The sequence below is a fragment of the Manihot esculenta genome, chromosome 17 (genome assembly GCF_001659605.2).
Source record: "Manihot esculenta cultivar AM560-2 chromosome 17, M.esculenta_v8, whole genome shotgun sequence".
Taxonomy (NCBI): Eukaryota; Viridiplantae; Streptophyta; class Magnoliopsida; order Malpighiales; family Euphorbiaceae; genus Manihot; species Manihot esculenta.
This window is the reverse complement of record NC_035177.2, coordinates 29,516,922-29,539,291: the sequence shown is the minus strand read 5'-3', so window position 1 is coordinate 29,539,291 and position 22,370 is coordinate 29,516,922. Positions and strand designations below refer to the sequence as shown.

General features: G+C 34.3%; 3 protein-coding genes across 3 annotated transcripts in view; 1 reads left to right on the top strand and 2 right to left on the bottom strand.

The window, feature by feature from the left end:
- The window catches only part of LOC110605587, a 60,490-nt gene extending 45,083 nt beyond the window's left edge, over positions 1-15,407 (top strand). The window contains exon 12 of the mRNA XM_043952656.1: positions 15,096-15,407. The gene's annotated coding sequence lies outside the window, so the exon portion shown is untranslated. The remainder of the gene's footprint in view (positions 1-15,095) is intronic.
- LOC110604928 (purple acid phosphatase 3) lies at positions 7,023-9,070 on the bottom strand. The gene is made up of 7 exons (XM_021743214.2): positions 8,879-9,070; positions 8,300-8,456; positions 8,087-8,194; positions 7,811-7,935; positions 7,475-7,603; positions 7,316-7,383; positions 7,023-7,236 (listed from the first exon to the last, which is right to left on the bottom strand). Exons 1-7 carry the CDS (start codon positions 9,068-9,070, stop codon positions 7,023-7,025), a joined length of 993 nt encoding a protein of 330 aa, XP_021598906.2.
- LOC110604927 (purple acid phosphatase 3) lies at positions 14,621-16,609 on the bottom strand. Its single transcript, XM_043952444.1, has 7 exons — positions 16,418-16,609; positions 15,894-16,050; positions 15,681-15,788; positions 15,409-15,533; positions 15,090-15,218; positions 14,931-14,998; positions 14,621-14,851 (listed from the first exon to the last, which is right to left on the bottom strand). The coding sequence occupies exons 1-7, from the start codon at positions 16,607-16,609 to the stop codon at positions 14,638-14,640; spliced, it is 993 nt and encodes a 330-aa protein (XP_043808379.1). The 3' UTR covers positions 14,621-14,637.
- Between the last annotated feature and the right edge of the window lie 5,761 nt (positions 16,610-22,370).

The following is a 22,370-nucleotide window of genomic DNA, read 5'->3' as shown; positions in this document are numbered from 1 at the left end:
ACCATTGTTTAGTAGCAGCGATAGCAATTAAGCTGGGCACTGATGTAAGGCGAGCAATTGGAGCAAATGTCTCCTCATAATTAATGTCGTATTCTTGAGTATACCCCTTAGCAACAAGACGTGCTTTGTGACGTTCAATTGTACCATCGGAACGAGTCTTGATCTTGTAAATCCAACCAAGGATTTTCCTGCAGGCAAATCAACTAAATCCCAAGTGCTATTTTTTTTTTCAATGCTTGTAATTCTTCAGTCATGGCTTTTTGCTATAGAGGATTAGTATAAGCCTCGTGGTAGGTACGAGGTTCATAAAGGGAGCTAACAGTTGAAAAATAATGGTAGTCATGTTGATAAGTAGGAGTTTCCCTTACCCGAGTGGAACGACGAAGAGGACTGGTGGAAGGAGGGGGAGCCTCATCCATAACATATATATTGGGAGAGGATGTAATAGGAGGTGCTTGATTGAGCTCAATTGAAGAGGTACCTATTGCAAAATTACGGAGATCATATGGAAACAACTCAATGGAAGGGTCAGTAAAGAAATGAGTAATTGAAAAGGAAGACATAGTTGAAAACTTACGATGTTCCAAAAGACAACATGACGAGAAATTCGAAGACTTTAAGAGATGGGATCACAACATCGATAACCCTTTTGTTCTATGGAATATCCAAGAAAATAACACAGGCAGGATCGAGGTTGTAATTTGTTATATTTATGTGGTTGTAAATGCACAAAGCAAGCACAACCAAAAACTTTGAGAAGACTATAATTGGGGGAGGTTTCAAATAATCATTCATAGGGAGATTGCTTACCAATAGTAGGTGATGGAATGCGATTGATGATATGAACAGTTGTGAGAGTAACTTCTCCTAAAAAACATTCAAGACATAAAGAAGAAAAGAGAATAGTACGAATAGTTTTTAGAATGTGCCAATATTTCCTTTCAGCTCTACCATTTTACTAAGATGTGCCTGGACAAGAGTGTTGTAAAATAGTGCCTTGCTTTTTGAGAAATTTAAAATGATTTTGCTCTTTGTATTCCATTGCATTATCAGTTCGGAGAATTTTAATAGGACAAGAAAATTGCATTTAAAACATTTGAGCAAAACTAAAATAAATGGCAGGTAACTCAGAGTGACTATGCATGAGATAGATCCAAGTAAATCGAGAGTAATCATTGATAGAAATAACAAAATATCGACAGCTACTAAAGGTATGAACAGGAGCAGGGACCCAAGTGTTTGAATGAATTAAATCAAAAGGTTAGGTAGAAATTGACTCACTAAGAGAGATGTTTGTTTAGCAAGTTGACATGAATGACAATCAATAATATCATGTTTTACATTTCCTAGATATCCTGTGGAAACAAAAAACTATAAATGACCAAGGGAGATATGACCTAACCGTGAATGCTAAAGAGTCAACAGAGATGGAGAAGAAACTGAAGTAGCGGTGGTGGAGCAAGCATACATTTTTAGAGTATTGAGCTCAAATAAACGGCCAACTTTACACCATGTCCCAATGGTCTGATTTGTTTGAGGATCCTGAATAACACAACCAGAAGAAGAAAAGCGAACCTCATAACCCATATCACATAGTTGACCAACAGATAAAAGATTGAGACTAAATTTTGGAACAAGATATATGTTAGAGAGAGATAAAGAAGGAGTATAGACATAACCAACATGTATGATAAACATTTGAGAACCATCAGCAATATGTATGTTAGATAAAGAAGAGGTGGATTGTTTTGAGACGAATAAATCAGGATTGGTGGTCATATGATTGAAGCAAACAGTGTCAAATAACTAAAAATTTTAAAAATTTGTACCTATGGTAACAAACATGGCAGGTGAGAAAAGATTACCAGTTACGACAGATCGGTGTTGGAGAAAGTCTTGAAGATCTTGCATTGAAAAAGATGGTGAATGAGAGTTGAAGGTAACTATGTCTGTACTGTCATCTGGAGTGACTGAAGCAGTAGTGCATGAATTTTGGTGTGATTTATATTGATCAATCCCAAAAGATCTTTTATGGGCCAACATGCAACAATCAAAGATGTGATGTCTAGGCTTCTTGCAATAGCAACACTCTATAGGACTATTTTTGGAGAAGGAGCAACAATAACAATAATGTCAGAAGAAGTATTACTAATAGCCATAACCATATCAGTCCGTTAAATGTGTAGAGAGCCAAGACATGTTTCTTCTGAAATCAATTGTGAAACAGCTTGATCAAGTGTAGGTAGTGGAATCATATGCAGAAGAGAAGCCCAACTGGATTCAAATTTATCTTTTAAAGCCATCAAAAATTGGATCAATTTGTCTTCATTTCTGGATTCTTAAAATTTTTGTGCATCAACGGGATTCTCCTAAACAGGTTCTGAAAGAGTAATTTGATCCCAAATAGATCTCATATGAGCATAAAAAACGTGGATTGATTGTCCACGATCGTGGTTTATTTGATGCAAAGTATTGGGAAGATGATAGTAGAAAGTAAGATCATTAGTTACATATTGGTGTTTAAGCATGTCTCAGATTTCCTTAGCCGTTGCAAAATATCCGAACTCTTCACAGATGGAAGGAACAACAATGTTGCGGAACCAGGTGATGATTTGGTGATTTATGCAGTCCCAGTCTTCTAGTCTCTCGATATGCTTGGTGTCATTTTTATCTGTTTTAACAGGGGCAGTGATATCACCGATGACTATTTTCCAAAGCTTTATGTCTTTCAAGAAACTGGTCATCGTTACTATCATTTAAAACAATATCAAACTATTATGTCAGATCAAATTTCAAAGAAAACCATTGTTAATGAGACAGAAAGAGGGATTGAAGTGGCTAATAAAAAGAAAAGTTAGAGCGTAATTCTGACACCATGATAATTAAAAATGAGAAAGAAAAAAAGAGAAAGAATTGTTATATATTGTTCTTAGATCGAGATAAATATATATATTAGCATAAAATAACTAAAAAATAAGATAAATACAAGACTCATTTTAGCCAAAATTTACACTGTTATCAAGCTAATGACACATAGATTTTAGTTCTTCAAATTCCATGATATGGTATATATATACATATAAAATAATAATATTTTTTAAAAAAGTAATAAATATGTCATTTTTATTCGGTACTCATTCACTTCAACTTATTTTTTATAAAAAAGTATTAACTAAAATAATTAATATAAAAATAATCATATCATAATGTCTAATTAAATCAATTGTATTTTATTTTAAAATCTTATTGTTCTATAAATTTATTTATCTAAATTCAATTATTAAAATTAAAATTTTATAATTTTAAATTATTAATTAAAATTTATTTAAGGAGAAAAGGAGAGAGAAAAGAGAAAGAAAAAAGAAGAAACTTTCGACAAGGAACATGCAACGGATGTGTAAATTATTTCCTTTCTCTCTATTGTTTGACCCCTCGTCCCTAATTTTTCTCGTCGAGAGTGTGGCTGGACTGGATTTTTTGTTTTTTTCGCTTTGTTGTTTCTTTTGATATAGTGTAGATTTGAGAGTTTTCTGCTGCGAGAGAAATAATATATTGAACATGTAGTTTAAAGGGGTGCTCTGATTGGTTTCTATGAAAGATTCTGATTTAAACGATATTAGTATCTCAGTATCACACCACTACGTTTGACGACCATTACTTTCATATATCGTAGATAGACTGATCTCTAATATATCCTCTCTTTTATGTTGTATGAATGCTCGATCCTTAGCTTGAAGGCCTGATGTGTATTTGCCTGTGTTGCATATTGGTTTGCTTTAGCTTTTCTTGCGGTCATGGATGACCTAGTCTCTTTCTGCTTATGGTTGGATGATCAATATTTGTGCTCCACTTTTGAAATAGTGTGTTGGTGAGTTAGGTGTTCATAGGGTTGAGTCTGAGCATGGAGACTAATGTCGTGTTTGTTTATTTTCTTAATTCGTTTTCAATTTGATTTAATTATTTTAGATCAATTTATTTTTTATTTTTTGGACTAGACTATTGTGTTTAGGGATTTAGGCTTATTTCTACTTTTTATGGATTGAACCTTTAATCTTAATTTTTTAACTCTTTATAGCACGATGGACAATAAAAAATATTTAAACTCTAATAGTTGAGATCCGACAAAACTCATAAAATAGTTAATTATTAAATTTTTGATAACAAATTAGTTCATAAATTTAATTTTTCCCTAATAAAATCATCATTCCATTAATAAAATTTACTAATAAAATGTTAATAAAAAGTATAAATTACTGTTATTAATAAAAAGTATAAATTACTGTTAATTAATTATTGACTAAAAGTTTTATATTTTTTAATGTTTAAAATATTTCTCTACTTGATTAATATTTTATTTTTTAATAAATTTCTTTCATTATTTTAATAATAAAAAATTAAAATTATTATTTTAATTCTTAAATATCAGTGAATTTATAGATTTTATACATTATTTATTTTATTATTATTATAAATAATTTTAATTTTTAAAATATAAAATTAATATTCTATAAATATAAAAATTTTCATACTTATAAAAATTAATTTAAACAGACTCCATAAGTATAAAAATCAATTTTTAATTTTAATTAAATATAAAAATTGTTATACTTGTACAATTAGACGGACTCCTAATAATAAAATTAATTTTTAATTCTATAATTTTCATATTTACAGAATATAGAAATTAGCTTTTAAGAAAATTAAAATGATTAATTATTAATTTTTATACTTATAAAATATTAATTTTATATTTTAAAAATTAAAATTATTTACAATAATGTTTGTTATTAAAAATTTATTGAAGGATCAGTGTTTGAGTTTTATTAACATCTGGAGTCCCTATAAATTCGCTTTATTTATTGAAGGATTAGCGTTCGAGTTTTATTGACATCTGGAGTCCCTATAAATACGCTTTATTTATTTATTTTCCTTTGAAGACAGAACTCATCAAAGTGAAGTTAACCAGTAGATTGAGAAATAAAATTATGGAAGACGCGAAGCACCCTCGTCTCATCCTCCATGAATTCCTTTCCCTCGATGAATGCAAGGAATTGGAATTCATTCATAAGAGTAGCAGTACTGTGGCTATCGTCACAACGTCTTCTCCACCACTCTCTCTCATCTCATCGCTACGAATTGTCCCCACTTTATCATCCCTTTCGTTCCCATCCGAGGTTATTTTTCTTTCCTTTTGTTTTCCTGGTCTGTTAGTCTTCATTCCTTGGTCTCTTGTTTTTTTTTTTTTTTTTTTTTTTTTTGACTCTTTTCGTTTCGATGACAGAGAGGTTGAAAGAGAAGGTGGAGGAGTTCTTTGGCTGTTAGTATGAGCCATTCGTGGAATTCACTGGTTTGATTAGGTTGGTTTTGTATTTCTTTTTCCCTTTACCCTAATTCTACTACTCCAGCTCCAATGGATCACAGATTTGTTTTTTTTTTCCTTGGAATTCGTACTTGGATAGATTTTGATAATTTTTAGTGTAATTGGGAAACTGGGTTTTTGCTTTAGGATTTTTCTAAGACAACAATTGTTGCAATCTTGCTTGATCATAAATCTTCATCTTGCTTATTTGATCCTGAGTCCCGACGATATGCTGCCTTCTGATTCTGAATCAGCTGGACTAAAGGAGCCAGCATTGGATGGCACAGTGATGATAATAGGCTCTATCTGAAATAACGGGACTTCACGGTAAGTGATCATATTTATTTCTTTGCTTTTGTGAGTTTATCCGTTGCTCCATCATTACGCTATTTTTCTTTCTTTTTTTTTTCTCCCTTCCGTATTTTGTATTCCTTGATTCGTTTAATGTCTCTTACATTGCTATCTTCTTTGCATTACGTTATTTAATTCTGCTAAGAGTTTTTCATGCTTCTCTCTTGGCGAAAAGGCAGTCTGTTACTTGAATACTTATGCAAAGATTTCAAAGCTTTCCTTCTTGAAAACCTTTTCTGGAATGTTTACTCCACTACTGAGGAAAATGTGCATATTCTTCTAAATCTAATCTGCTTTTTTTTTTTTCTATATGTACTTAACCGTTAGGACATGCAAATTGGGACCCAGACTAGCCAAAAGGTCAAACTTGCTTTAAAATGGTAACTTTGAATTTTATCCACTGATATCTGAAATTTTTTGCCATTCTAATTGATAGTACAATTCTATTGTTGGAAAGCCTCGGAGTTGCTTATATCGGACCAGGAATGTTGCAAGGTAATACAATTATCACAATCACAAAGGGAGAAAATTAGCTTGAAGTCCTTCGTTTTGATGGATCATCAGCTGGTGGAATTGGTGCTCAGCTGTGTCCACAGCAACCAGAAATGTGAACGTTCCTTTGATTGGGCAAACTTTTCTGCTGCCATTATTGCATGTGAAGATTATTTACATAAATTACACAAAGAGTTACTATTGAGCTTACCATATTGGAGAACAGATGGAATTATATACATTGTTCCATTTGAAGGTTCTTGACAAGGGATTTCAAGTTGTTTATAACATTAGTCACTTGAGCTGCAGCATTGGCTGGTTTTGTTGTTCGGCAATTTCCTTCCCCTTGCACTTCTACGTTTTCTTAATGTATGTATTTCTGCTCTAAGTTGGATTTTCTAATACAATTCAAACAGCATAAGATCAAATTATTTATGTTGATTTTTTGTGGAATCCGTAAAATGAGTAAAATTGCTCTCCATGTTGATTGAAACTCAAAGCAACCCAATGATTGGATCTCTCCTTGTGCTCTGAAAAGGAATGCGTGGAAATCACATGACAGTTCATCATCTGGAAAGATGCAGTGTTTCAGCAGAAAGAAAAAGGTAAAATCATCAAAGTTTTTTAAATAAAACTAATTGTAACTACCAATATGAATTTTTACATTTGTACATCAGTATGGAACCTACAAAGCATAATTCACCTATGTTTTCTGAAGATCATTACAAATTCTCATTTTTATTTGCATCTGCTCTGCATTTTTTATTTATTTATAATAGTGATGGTATAATCCTATTAGCAATTATCGATTCTTGCATCTTTACGCAGCTGCGTGACTCTCTTTGGATATGCTCCATTGGTGCAAAACACTGCCAAAGGCATCATAGAATGCAAAAGTGGCCGTGGAGTCGGTCATTTGCACTGACATAAATCCTTGGCCATCATAATATAACTTCAATTCCTCTGGATCCCACTTCCTTATATCACCCCTCCAGGCCTTTGAGCCGCCTCCACTTGTTATGAATTGAATGTTGCTGCATTGAGAAACAATTGATTTAGTGTTTTGCTTGAACTTTTTTAACGTTGTTTCTTGTGGAAATCTATAGGTTGTACCTGTGACGGCTGCTGATATGCTGGATACAGTGATCATGCCCATTTATGTAAGCATCAACATTATGTTCCTGGGAAAATAATTGAGAAAAAAATGGCAACTTCAAGGTTCATCAATATTCTTTTGGTAATTACTGGCTGATTCATATATTTTTAAATTACCTGTAGAATTGGAACAAGCTTCTGTAGAAGCTCTACTGTGATTCCATGGTGTCCTGCACTTAAGATGGCATGGTGGCCAACAACAAGTTTCCATTTTGCATTGGAGCTGCTCAGTGCTGCATCCACATCCTATTACAGAGGTGAAATCAAATCCATCATTAGCTTTCCCAGTTGTGCATTGAATTATTTGTTTTATTTACCCTTTAATTTTTTAGAATAGCTTTTAAATTTTTGTTTGGAATAAATAAATATAAGAAATTTCAACTTTTGCATTATGTCAAATATGGATTTATTAGTAAATTTCATAAAATATGCATGTGAATTTTGAAGCATTACCTTCAACAGATATGCAAGGTAAGTCTCCCTAGGAGAAATACCTTTCCAGTCATAGTTATGTTCTGGGTTTTTGAAGTAGTCATTCACAAATGGAGATGTGTCTACAAAGAAAATTTCAACAATTTCTACAGAAATAAGACAAAAAGAAAAAAAAGAAAATTAATATCAATTATGTCGTGAACAAATCTCTAGCAGTTTGTTGCTTCAGGATTTAAATTTTTAGAAAAAAAAAAAAATTAGGACTTGTACATCTTCTTATTATTATTTTTTATTTACCTGCATTGACTATAAATGACCTCATGCAAAGCCATCTGCTATCCTTTTGTGCGAGGATTGGATTCAACTGTGATTCAACATCACCTCGGTAATCATGGTTACCCAAAACTGCAGAAAATAAAATAATGAAAAAATTAATTAAATAAATGGTTTCATATTTCTCAAAGCATTGAATAATAAATAATTGTATTAATTTTCAGTGTATTAACATACCACTGTACCATTGCTTTTGCAAGCTTGGGGCTGTGTAGATATTAGTAAAAGACTCATAAAAGTTTGGATCATCAATTCCTGTCAAGCCATCTTCATAAAAATTATCTCCAGTAGATATCACAAAATCTATGTCTAGTTCCTCTCCAATTACTCCCATCTGAAAATCATTTTACCAAATATAAATATATACATTTATCAAAAAAGATGATTAATGTCATGTGAAATTCTTCAGAATTCAGGGTTCCTAAAAATTAAAACAAAAAAAATTAAATAGAGAAACTTATAAACCCAATTCTTCTACGTTACTCAATATTGAAGAGAATTGTTGCACTCTTAGGGTCAAGAAATAGATAATTTCAAATGGCTGAAGAAGAAAAAGCTTATATAATTCATATCGTTATGGAAGCAACTTTCTTTTTATAATATACTAAAAAAAAATTATTTGTAGAAATAATTTTGATAAACTATAAAGTCAAAATTAAAATTTATCCTTAAAAACTTGTATATATGGATGTAAAAGCAGGAGAGTAGAGAATTCATATATGGATGTAAATGAGAAAAAGAAAAACAAGAGAGGACCTGTGAAGCAACTTCAGATTGGTTGAAAAGTCCTCTTCTTCCCCAATCTCCAATCACCAAGAAGCTAAGAGAACCATCAGATTTCAATGCCTGCTGGAAACGTTGAAGCTCAGCCAATGAAGAAAAAGAGCAGAAACAAATGATGAAGGCTGCAAAAATAAGAGGAAGCATGGTGGGTTTTGTGAAGGCCATGGTTGAATTGTGAGTTGAAATTGTGAGAAAATGGATTCTCCAAGCAGAAAATTTAATGGAAAAATGAAGGTTATTTTTGGGGATCAAGTTCGGGAGTTGGCCATGCAAATACAATCCTTTATAGCTTCGTGGTGGAGGTTGGGTGGCCGTAACTTGTGAGGACATGAAATCAAAGTTGTTTCAAATTCTTTTCATCTTAGCATAACTAACTATAAATAAATAAAGGATGATAATTAAATACCATTTTAAAAGCTAACCAATAATAAATTAGTAAATTGCTCATTAACACTTTTACAAATTAATTTTTTATGTTGTATTTGTTGTAATTTAAAGTTGTAGCTATTTATATATCTTTTCAAATTAATCCCTTAAATTTTCCTTTAGTTTTGAATATCATAATCACATTAAATTTCACATTCAAAAAAAGTTTTGTTATCAATTATAAAAATATATCAACAATCTTAATTTTATGTGACATAAAAATTTATTTATAATTATTTTATCCCTATGTAATCAATTTTTTAGTTATTATTATATGAATATATTTTATTATCCAAAACATTAATTAATTAAAAAATATATTATGTATTTTTATTGATTGTTCAATGGCTCATTAAGGTTAGTTTTATTAAATGTTAGTTTCACATTTCAGGAATATGCTTTAGTCTCTTATGTCCTAGTTTTTATTATGATATCTTCATATTATATTTTTCGTTTAATGTCTTTAAATTACATATTGAATGTATTGGTAGATTTACTAAAAAGTATGGTATGGACCCTATTAAGTTTTTTTTTTTTAATTATTTAAATGTAATTGTAGAAAGATAATATTTTATTGTTGTATTTCATAATAAAGATTACAACCTATTTATATATAAAAGACAGTATCTAAATAGGAAGGAAAATCAAGTTTATTATTAGACAATCCCTAAGATTAAGCAACTAATCCTTTTATCAATATTTACTTCCTATATTAATATATTTACTTCTTATAATCTATAACACTCCCCCTCAAGTTGGAGCATAAATGTTAATCATGCCCAACTTGTTACATATATAATCAACTCGTTCCATACAACTTAGCAGACACCGAATTTGTGAACCCAACTTCTTCCAATAATTAACGTACCCACAAAACTTCACAAACGGTTTTTGCCATGACTCAACATTCAGGATCAGCACTAGAACGGGAGACCATATTTTCTCAGCTTGGTAAAATGTCCTACACACATCATAAATACGAGAAATATTCCCTTTGCCAGAATATAGAAATTCCAAATACTCCATTAATTTTTTTAACAAATTCAGAATGATTAATAAGACTAATCACCTTACTGTGAATAGAATTTCGAATCAGTGAACAGTACTCGTGACTTGTGAACAGTACCCGATGAACAGTACTCGTGAACAGTACTCGTGAACAGTGCCCGATGAACAGTACTCGTGAACAATACCTGATGAACAGAGCCCTAAGTCTCCAAATGTTACCCTTTATGGATAACTCAAAAGAACAGAGCCCTAAGTCTCCAAATGTAAATAACCCAAGCGAACAGAGCCCTGAGTCTCCAAATGTTACCCTTTATGAGTAACCAAATGAATAGAGTCCTAAGTCTCCAAATGTTACCTTTTATGAGTAATCCAAATAAACAGAGTCCTAAGTATCTAAATGTTACCCTTAATGAGTAACCAAATGAACAGAGCCCTAGGTCTCCAAATGTTACCCTTTTATGGGTAATCCAAATGAACAGAGCCCTAGTTCTCTAAATGTTACCCTTTTATGGGTAACCCAAATAAACAGAGCCCTAAGTCTCCAAAAGTTAGTAACCTAAATGAATAGTAACAAAAAAAAGCCTCCACCCAACACCCAAACGAACTGCAAATTTGACAAGGGAGCAGCTGCAAGGCGACTTTGGCATCTCTTTAGGTGAATGGTGAGAGACAAATATTATCCTGGCTCTGATACCATGTAGAAAGATAATATTTTATTGTTGTATTTCATAATAAAGATTACAACCTATTTATATATAAAAGACAGTATCTAAATAGGAAGGAAAATCAAGTTTATTATTATATAATCCCTAAGATTAAGCAACTAATCCTTTTATCAATATTTACTTCCTATATTAATATATTTACTTCCTATAATCTATAACAGTAATAAAATATATAATGTATAAAAAAAATAAATGTACTAACTATTATTATGTGATAAAAGTACAGTTTATAAATTTTTATTAATTATAACAATTATACATTGTTCTAAAATTTGGCACTCTCTGCCTTTAATTTAGGGAAAATTATTATGTAGTATATACAAAGATTTTATTGTACCTATTAATAATTGTGGGTTCCATATAAGTCATAGTATAATAATAGTAAGTTATTTTCATTGGTGCTACCTGAACTTAGAGGTTATAACATAATGCTAGTTAATAATAATTTATGAAAAAAAAATCTGAACTTCAATTTAGGTAACGATAAGCTATCTATGGCCTGATCGGTAATGACTGAGCTCCAGAAAAATGACATGGCCTTTGCATTGACATTGTAAATATATTTTTTTCCAGCACAGATCACTACTAACCATACTAGTGCTAACTATGTAAGACTATTAACCTAATTAAAATTGTTTTCAATTATTCATATGCCCTAAACTTGTTCATTTTAGAATACCCAAATCTTCTTCTGCATCTCTCCCTCCTCCTCAGATGTCTTAAGCCTCAAATAGAATTGATCAAATATACCATTGGTTGCAGAAGAGGTGAAGGTGTGGGATGGAGGTTGTGATTAAAACTTCTTAGACAGATAGAAATCAGATAGACAATTTGCATCTCTCTAAAGCTCATTTTAAGTTTTCTCTAAATTTCTCTATTGAATCCCATCTCTCATTCAACAATTGAATATCAGGATTCATTTTGTTTGGAAACACTAATCTTTCACTTAATCATGGGGCAAAAGAAAGAGAAACGGGAGGGTCAGTACAAAATAAAATGGACTGTAGAATTAAAATATTTAACCAAATTGGTGTTCTTTCATTTGCTAAGGGTCCTAGCCGGCCAAAGTAAATACTAACAATGCCACCAAATAATATATATTTTATCATTATCGAAATCAAAGTTCAGACATTTTTCTGTTACAAATTAATTATTATGTTGTACTATATTACAACTCCTTATTTTAGATAGCATCAGTGAAAATGACCCAATCAATAGTCAATATTTAACTATTTTACATATAACAATTATATTATAAAATTTCTCCTAATTCAGCATTAATTAATCCGTCCTTGAATAATTCATGTTTAATTAAAAAAAAGTGTGTATAATAAATTATTTTCAAACAGAGATCAAAATGGAAGTAAAGGGTAGCTTAGCTAAAATAACATAAAATTATTTTGTAGGTGACAAGTTCAAATTTATATATTTATAACTCAATTAATGATATTAGTTTGAAAAAATAACTATTTAGTCATTCAGGTTTAGTAAAACTTACTAGTTAGTTCATTAATTTAAAAAAATATATTAAAACGTTTCTGAGGTATTAAAAAAATCTACTAATCACTCTTTCGTTAACTTTTGACATTTAGTGTTCTACTATTTAATCTTTATAATATGAATAAAATTTATTAATTGGTCCTTTAGTTTTATAAAAATTAAACTAATTAGCCTGTCATTTTAGACTTTTCTTAGCACCTAATGGTTAAAATTAATAGAGGACTAATTAGTAGATTTATAATACCTCAGGGACGTTTTAATGTGTTTTTCAAAACCAAAGGGACTAACCAGTGAGTTTCGCTAAACCTGAGGGACTAGATATGAATTCTCCCTATAAGTTTTAACTTTTAAATCTATTGTGGGTCATATGCAAGTGTTTTGTTTGGTTATCGCATGCAAATAACTAATTGTTGCAATTTGCAAAAGATAACGAAAGCTAAATTAGGGGCAAATTAAATACTAAAAAAATAAATAACTAATCTAATATAAGCTCGATCTCATTATATGGCGATGGAAATATTTTACAATAAATAAATATTTGCCAGCAATGACTTAAATAATATTTTTTCTAATTTTTCCTTCTCATAAAATACAAAGACTACAAGTCTACAAGATAACATTATCCCTTCCTCAATCTTAATCCAAGCTCCCATCAGTTTCTTCTTCTTCTTCACCTTGTTCTTGCTTGAACCAAAATAACTTGCTTAAATGGTAGAGCGAAGCTCTTTGTTCTTGCTCCATTTTTGCAAAATATAGCCAGAAACATCATAGAACACATTATCTACTTGAGTTTGTGTAATCTCCATGGACATGAAACCTTGACCATCATGATAAAACTTCATTTCCTTCGGATTCCACCAATCTACATCTCCTCTCCAACCTTTCGAGCTGCCTCGGCTCGTCAAAAATTGAAGCAAACTGCAATACATGCATGTGCATGCGTACACACATATAAATAAATCTTCTTTGCAAAGTTTTCATTCTTGAAAACCTTTTCTGAAATGTTTACTCCACTACTGAGGAAAATGTGCATATTCTTCTAAATCTGATCTGCATTTTTTTTTCTATATGTACTTAACCGTCAGTACATGCAAATTGGGACCCAGACTAGCCAAAAGGTCAAACTTTCTTTAAAATGGTAACTTTGAATTTTATCCACTGATATCTGAATTTTTTTGCCATTCTAATAGATAGTGCAATTCTACTGTTGGAAAGCCTCGGAGTTGCTTATTTCTCACCAGGAAAGTTGCAAGGTAATACAATTATCACAATCAAAAGGGAGAAAATTATTGCCTTGAAGTCTTTCGTTTGAGGGATCATCAGCTGGTGGAATTGGTGTTCAGCTGTGACGACAACAACCAGAAATGTGAACGTTCCTTTGATTGGGCAAAATTTTCTGCTGCCATTATTGCATGGGAAGATTATTTACATAAATTACACAGAGTTACTATTGAGCTTACCATATTGGAGAACAGAGGAAATTATATACGGTGTTTCATTTGAAGGTTCTTGACAAGGGATTTCAAGTTGTTTATAACATTAGTCACTTGAGCTGCAGCATTGGCCGGTTTTTTTGTTTGGCAATTTCCTTCCCCTTGCACTTTTACGTTTTCTTAATGTATGTATTTCTTCTCTAAGTTGGATTTCTAATACAATTCAAACAGCATAAGATCAAATTATTTATGTTGATTTTCTGTGGAATCCGTAAAATGAGTAGAATTGCTCTACATGTTTGATTGAAACTCAAAGCAATGCAATGATTGGATCTCTCCTTGTGCTCTGAAAAGGAATGCGTGGAAATCAAACGACAGTTCATCCTCTGGAAAGGGGCAATGCTTCATCAGAAAGAAAAAGGTAAAATCATCAAAGATTTTTAAATAAAACTAATTGTAACTACCAATATGAATTTTTACATTTGTACATCAGTATGGAAGCCTATAAAGCATAGTTCACCTATGTTTTTTTGAAGATCATTACAAATTCTCTTTTTTATTTGCATCTGCCCTGCATTTTTTTTTTCTATTTATAATAGTGATGGTATAATCCTATTAGCAATTATCGATTCTTGCATCGTTATGCAGCTGCGTGACTCTCTTTGGATATGCTCCATTGGTGCAAAACACTGCCAAAGGCATCATAGAATGCAAAAGTGGCCGTGGAGTCGGTCATTTGCACTGACATAAATCCTTGGCCATCATAATATAACTTCAATTCCTCTGGATCCCACTTCCTTATATCACCCCTCCAGGCCTTTGAGCCGCCTCCACTTGTTATGAATTGAATGTTGCTGCATTCAGTAACAATTGATTTAGTGTTTTGCATAAGCTTTTTTAACGTTGTTTCTTGTCGAAATCTATAGGTTGTACCTGTGACTGCTGCTGATATGTTGGATACAGTGATCATGCCCGTTTATGTAAGCATCAACATTATGTTCCTGGGAACATAATTGAGAAAAAAATGGCAACTTCAAGGTTCATCAATATTCTTTTGGTAATTACTGGCTGATTCATATATTTTTAAATTACCTGTAGAATTGGAACAAGCTGCTGTAGAAGCTCTACTGTGATTCCATGGTGTCCTGCACTTAAGATGGCATGGTGACCAACAACAAGTTTCCATTTTGCATTGGAGGTGCTCAGTGCTGCATCCACATCCTATTACAGAGTTGAATTCTAATTCATCATTACCTTTCCCAGTTGTGCATTGAATTATTTGTTCTTCAAAATTGTCTTTTGAACTCTTATATACCCTTTAAATTTTGAGAATAGCTTTCAAATTTTGTATGTCAAATATGGATTTATTAGTAAATTTCATAAAATATGCATGTGAATTTTGAAGCATTACCTTCAACAGATTTGCAAGGTAAGTCTCCCTCGGAGAAATACCTTTCCAGTCATAGTTGTGTTCTGGGTTTGTGAAGTAGTCATTCACAAATGGAGATGTGTCCACAAAGAAAATTTCAACAATTTCTACAGAAATAAGACAAAAAGAAAAAATTATTAATATCAACTATGGCCTGAACAAATCTCAAACAGTTTGTTGCTTCAGGATTTAAATTTTTAGAAAAAAAATTAAAAATTAGGACTTTTATTTCTTCTTCTTATTTTTTTGTTTACCTGCATTGACTATAAATGACCTCATGCAAAGCCATCTGCTATCCTTTTGTGCGAGGATTGGATTCAACTGTGCTTCAACATCACCTCTGTAATCATGGTTACCCAAAACTGCAGAAAAGAAAATAATGAAAAAATTAATTAAATTAATGGATTCATATTTCTCAAAGCATTGAATAATATAATAATTGTATTAAATTTGGAGAATTAACATACCACTGTACCATTGCTTTTGCAAGCTTGGGGCTGTGTAGATATTAGTAAAAGACTCATAAAAATTTGGATCATCAATTCCTGTCAAACCATCTTCATAAAAATTATCTCCAGTAGATATCACAAAATCTATGTCCAGTTCCTCTCCAATTACTCCCATCTGAAAATCATTTTACCAAATATAAATATATACATTTATCAAAAATGATTATTGATATCATGTGAATTTCTTCTGAATTTTAAAAAAAAAATTAAAATAGAGAAACTTATGAACCCAAAACTTCTACGTTACTCAATATTGAAGAGAAGTGTTGCATCCAAGAGATAGATAATTTCTTTATAAATTTTTTTCTCTTTTAGCACATCTAAACATTTTTTTTTTTACATATTCATTATTCATTTCTTTATAAAATTTTTTATTCTCAAAGAAAAGAAGAGAATGGTGCAGGAACAAAAATTAATACGAGACTAAAGCAGGAGAAAATTCATCTATGGATGTAAAAGAAGAAAAAGAAAAACAAGAGTACCTGTAAAGCAACTTCAGATTGGTTGTAAAGTCCTCTTCTTCCCCAATCTCCAATCACCAAGAAGCTAAGAGAACCATCAGATTTCAATGGCTGCTGGAAACTTTGAAGCTCAGCCAATGAAGAAAAAGAGCAGAAACAGATGATGAAGGCTGCAAAAATAAGAGGAAGCATGGTGGGTTCTGTAAAGGCCATGGTTGGATTGTGAGTTGAAATTGTGAAAGAACGGATTCTCCAAGCAGAAAATTTAAAGGGGAAGACGAGAGTTATTTTTGGCGATCAAGTTCGATAGTTGGCCATGCAAAGTTATTATATTTAGTATTTGAAACATGCATCGCATATTTTTTTATATACTTGTAATTTAACTTGTTTTTTAAAAAAATTGTTAATTTTTTATAAATAATATTAATATGTTATAATATATAGAATAAGATGCATATTTATTTAATAGCCCTGTGAGTAGAATTCAATGAGAGGAAACATTTACTTCCTAATATTAGTATTGTATTGCTGCTACTAAATATATATCTAACATTTTCTAAATTATTGGACAAGAAAAAGATTCAACTAAAAACTAGACAAAATAAAAAACTTGCCTTGAATGTATGAAGTTCATAAATTTCAACTTATATTAAATAATAAATTTGAAATAATGAAATATTTTGTTTTGTTTTAATTGAAATGAAAGAGGATATTAAGAATAAAAATCTAAAAAAGACTAAGGAATTATTATTATAAAAAAGGGATAAAAAACTATACATACAAAAATATTACAAATTTACGAAATTTAGTGTATGGAAGAATCTGGTTGAAAAATATATTATAACATACGGATAATTTTCCTTCACAATTACTAAACTTAAGTCATTGTTTTATTAAGTTATTAAACTTCAATTTATTTCAAAAAAAATCATCAATATTTAAATATTTACCTGAAATAGTTACTCGAGTGAGTTTCCGATAAAATGCACATATGGCATGTTTTACGTGGCTAAAAAAAGGAAAAAATTCCTTTGCCACATCAAAGACTATTAACCTTAGTAGGACATAGTTTTTTTTTAACCCTTTTGTAATCCTTTCAATTTTATTTATGATTGTACTTGCCGAGAATTTGGAGGTGACTATAGACCATGTCCTCACCGTCATTGGCTTCCTCTTTCGCTATCATTGCAGCTGCAGTTGTATCTGCTCTTACCGACTAGTTGCCGCTGCCACTTCATCGTCGTCTTCATTTTTGATAAAGGACCCAGCTGTGAGATTCACCAGGGATGTAATACCCGGCTAGACTCCGGTGTCGGAATTCCTACCGCCCGGTGGAATCTCGAATGTCGAAAATCTCTAGAAGGGTAAAATCATGTTTTTATAAATGTTTTAATGTATCTTATGGTTTTTAAGCAAAAAGGAAATTGAGTTTTTAATGAAAAAGACTAAGAAGACATTTCCAGGTTCGGCCGCCGAACCTCAAGTTCGGCCGCCGAACGTGGGATGGTTTAGGGGGACAGGTTAGGCTTCCGAAAGTTTCAAAGGTTCGGCCGCCGAACCTCATGTTCGGCCACCGAACTTGCATGAGTTTTGGAGGCACTTTAGGCTGCCGAAAGGTGGTCTGCCAGCCCCTATATAAGAGCTCCATGGCCGAAACGGGCGAGTTTTCTCTCCATTTTCGGCCACGGTGAGTTCTTGCTCTCCCATGGTTCATTTTAGATGTTTTCCTTTCGATCTTTTATGTTTTAACAAGCTTTATGTTGATTTGAAGATATTTGAATAAAAGAGCGAGTTTTGGAAGTTTGGAGACCAAAGAGTTGAGATCTCTCCCATCTCCAAGTTGGATCGTCTCTCCTCTCGTTCTACAAGAGGTAAGAGTAGATCCATAGTTCCTTTAATGTTTTAAGTAAGTTTTATGAAGTTTCTTGGGGTAGAAATGCATGTGTAGGTTTATGTGGAGTTTATGGGTTTACTGTGCGTTTATGAACAATGTATGTTGGATATGCATGTTTGATGTGTTGTAGATGGGGTTTAGGATAGTTTGAAGCCCCTAGGAGCTTGTATGCTTGAGTATGCATGTTGTAGAATAGGAAAATGCATGATTGAAGGGTTTGGGAGGCGTTTATGCATGTTGAGCTGAGTTTCTGCCCTTTGGGAAGAACTCAGGTTCGGCAGCCGAAGGCTCTTTCGGCCGCCGAACTTGCCTTTGGTAGCATGTATCGGCTGCCGAACCCTGCCACCGAAAGTGGACTTTCGGCTCTGGAAGGGAGTTTCGGCCGCCGAAGGTGCCGCCGAACATGCATGAGTTTCGTCTCTGGAGGGAACCTTCGGCCGCCGAAAGTGCCGCCGAAGGTGCATGACTTTCGGCTCTGGAGGGCCTTTCGGCCGCCGAACCTGCCACCGAAAGTGCCCTGTTCAGCCCTCCTTTGCATGATTTATGTGATTATTTTAAGGTGTTTTAAGGGATTTTTGGGGAGTATTTTAGAGTCATGTTTATGTATGTTAGGTCCCTCATTTGAGTCCACCTGTGTAGGTTCGGACCCGAGGAACCGAGGACCACAGCAGTGAGTTCAGCTGCTTCTGAGTCATTAGAGCTTCAGCCAGAGGTGAGTGGAATAACTCTTTATGTTTTACAGTAAATAAATCAATTCTTAGCATGATTCACGCATCATGAATGCCATGAGATATATTAGGTTGTTTGCATTAGAATTCACGAATATGTTGCATTGCATAATATGTTGTTGATGTGGATGGATATTGGATGATCCATAGCCCTCAATCTATGATGTGATGGTATGATATGTACGGTACGGAATGAAAGACCAGTGGGACCCATTCTACGTTCGCTGACACCATGTAAGAGAAAGTCCAGGAAGACCCATTCTACGTCCCTGGCATCTTGGAATGTTATGTTATGTAAGAGAAAGACCAGAACGCATTCTACGTTCTGGCACCAATGGAATTGTAGAGGGCTATTGGTGACAAATTCATCCTTTATGTGATATGTTTGTGATGTGATGCATTTCATGGAAGCATGGACTTTAAATTTAATGTTTTATTATTCTGCTCACTGGGCTTTATAGCTCACCCCTCTCCCTTAACCCCCAGGTTTGCAGGTACAGGGTAGACCAGGAGGTCAACAGGAGTAGAGTCATGTATTATGTAATAGCTAGATGTGGACATGGATATGATGTAATGTAAAAGTATGATATAGAAATGTTATGTAATGATGCTTATGAAAGTTTAGAGTTGTGCTTGACCATAGTATTATGTTAACCCCTTTCTAGTACATGATCTTAATGTTTAATGATGATTATTGTAAACCAAACTTAATTTATGTTATGTCACCCCATTGGAGCATGGATGAGGACTCCAAGGTGGGGTTAATATTTATGTTCATGAATAGTGCATGCACAGGTTGAGTTTGGTGATTGAATGGAAAGAAAAGTTCAAAATTTTTATGTATGTTGTTGATCATATAAGGGATTAAACAGGTTCACAGGATGAATGTTTGGCTTGCTACGGGTCCCGGCGGCCTTAAGCCGATCTGGATCCTAGTGCCGGTAGCGGTCCGATTTTTGGGTCGTTACAGATTGGTATCAGAGCCTGGTTTCATATGGTCGGACCTAGAGTGTCGGGCTCATAGATGTTATAGAAGGTCAAGCACAATAGGAAGATCATGTCCACTAGGATAGGATGAAGAGTCCTGTCTTGAATGATGATGTGAAATGCCATGATTTTATGCATGTGCATTAATGTTATGCTTTGATATGTGATGTATGTGATGCGGGTTCATGTGCTTCCACATGAACCATTTGATGCTAATGTTTAAAGTGATGTATGTTGTTTTTCAGAAAACAGGATGAGAGGAACTCGTCGATCTGCACGATTGACTGGAGTACCACCCCAGGACGAGGGCACTGATGCCCGTCCTCCTGCCTTGCCTAGGGCAATGTCAAGTAGGTCCAGCAGAGAAAGAGCAGTAAGAGACCCTAGAAGGTCTTTGGATCTGGGTAGAAGCAGATCAGTGAGGGGAACAGTGCAAGGGGATATGTCAGAGGATGTGGGGATCAGATGGATGTGGATCAGAGGAGGGATGGCAGTCTCGGAGTAAGTATGTAGGAAGAGGGAATGGAAGAGTCCCAAGGAGGCACTTAGGCCTCGGGATTTGTTCAACCACCTTACTACCCACCCTTTTCACATAATCCCGGGTATTCGATGGGAGGTACATCGGATTACCCCAGTTTTAACCCTTATCACTCTCAGATGCCATACCCACCTTTCTACCCACAGTACCCACAGTACCCTATGTACCCACCCCCATCTTTCTATCCAGGTACAGCAAACCCTACCCCAGGGGATGCTGCACCTCCTCCACCACCAGCAGCCCTACTGTCCCAGAAACCCAAATGCCTAAACCTAGCTCATCTGGGGGGAGCAAGGTCAAGATGACCAATTACATGAAGCTGGGTGCTCCCCAGTTTGAAACCGGTGATGACCCGTTGTGTACCTTGAAAGGGTCAAGACAATTACAAATGAGATAGGAGCTGATGACAGTAGAGCCATTCAGATGGCTGGGTTCACACTAAAATGCAAGAAGGCCCGAGAGTGGTTTAAGAACTATGTGAACCCGTGATTGGACAACCTATCATGGGAGGAGTTTGCAAATGAGTTTGCAGGATGGGCTTTCCCTGACAGTTCAAGAGAATTGAAGATGATTGAGTTTGAGCAGCTGAGGCAGACAGATGAGATGAGCGTGGATGAGTATACAGACAGGTTTTTGGAGCTGTTGCTGTAATACCAGGCTAGACTCCGGTATCAGAATTCCTACCGTCCGGTGGAATCTCAGATGTCGGAAGCCTCTAGTAGGGTAGAATCATGTTTTCATAAAATGTTTTAAGGTATTTCATGGTTTTAAGTAAAATGGAAATGAGTTTTTGCATGAAAACAACCTTGAAGGAAAACTCAGGTTCGGCCGCCGAACATGCATGCCTTCGGGAGCGCCTTTAGGCCCCCGAAAGCATAAGTGAGGAAAGTCCAGGTTCGGCCGCCGAACATGGCATGCATGCGGAGGCACGTTCGGCCCCCGAACGTGGCCTGGCCAGCCACTATAAAAGGGTCCCTTAGCCGAAAACGGGCGAGCTTTTTCCCCATTTCCGGCCAAGGTGAGTCCTCCGCCACCCCTCACCGATCTTAAGTCTTTTCCTTAAGATCTTTCGAGTTTTTCACTAGTTTTCATCTTGTTTTGAAGATTTCCGAGTTTTGACCAAGTTTTGGAGCTTTGAGGTTCAAGAACTCAAATCTCCTCCAACTCCAAGTTAGATCGCCTCCACCCTCGTTCTTCAAGAGGTAAGGGTCGATCTCTAGCTTACATTATGTTTTAAGCAAGTTTTATGCAAGTCCATGGGGTAGAAAATGCATGTGTAGCTTATGTTGAGCTTATGGGTTTTGATGTGATTTTTGAACAATGTGAGTTGCTTGTGTGTTGTAGTTGGGGTTTTTGATGGTTTGATGCCCCTAGGAACTTGTATGTTTGCTTGTGTATGTTTGGGAATGTTGTAGAATAGGTTTATGCATGTTTGGATGAGATAGGAGGCATAAATGCATAGGGGAGCTGAGTTTCTGCCATTCTGGGAGAAACCAGGTTCGGCAGCCGAAGGAACTTTCGGCCGCCGAACATGCTTGTGGAGGCAGCCTTCGGCTGTCGAAGCTTGCCCCCGAAAGGAGACTTTCGTCTCTGTCTGGGACTTTCGGCCGCCGAAGGTGCCGCCGAACATGCATGAGTTTCGCCTCTGTCTGGGAGTTTCTGTCGCCGAAGGTGCCGCCGAACCTGCCTGACTTTCGGCTCTGGAGGGACTTTCGGCCGCCGAACCTGCCGCCGAAAGTGCCCTGTCCAGCCCTTTCTTGCATGTTTTTCTATGATTATTCCATGATGTTTTAGGGGGTTTTTGGGGAATAGTTTAGAGTTATGTTC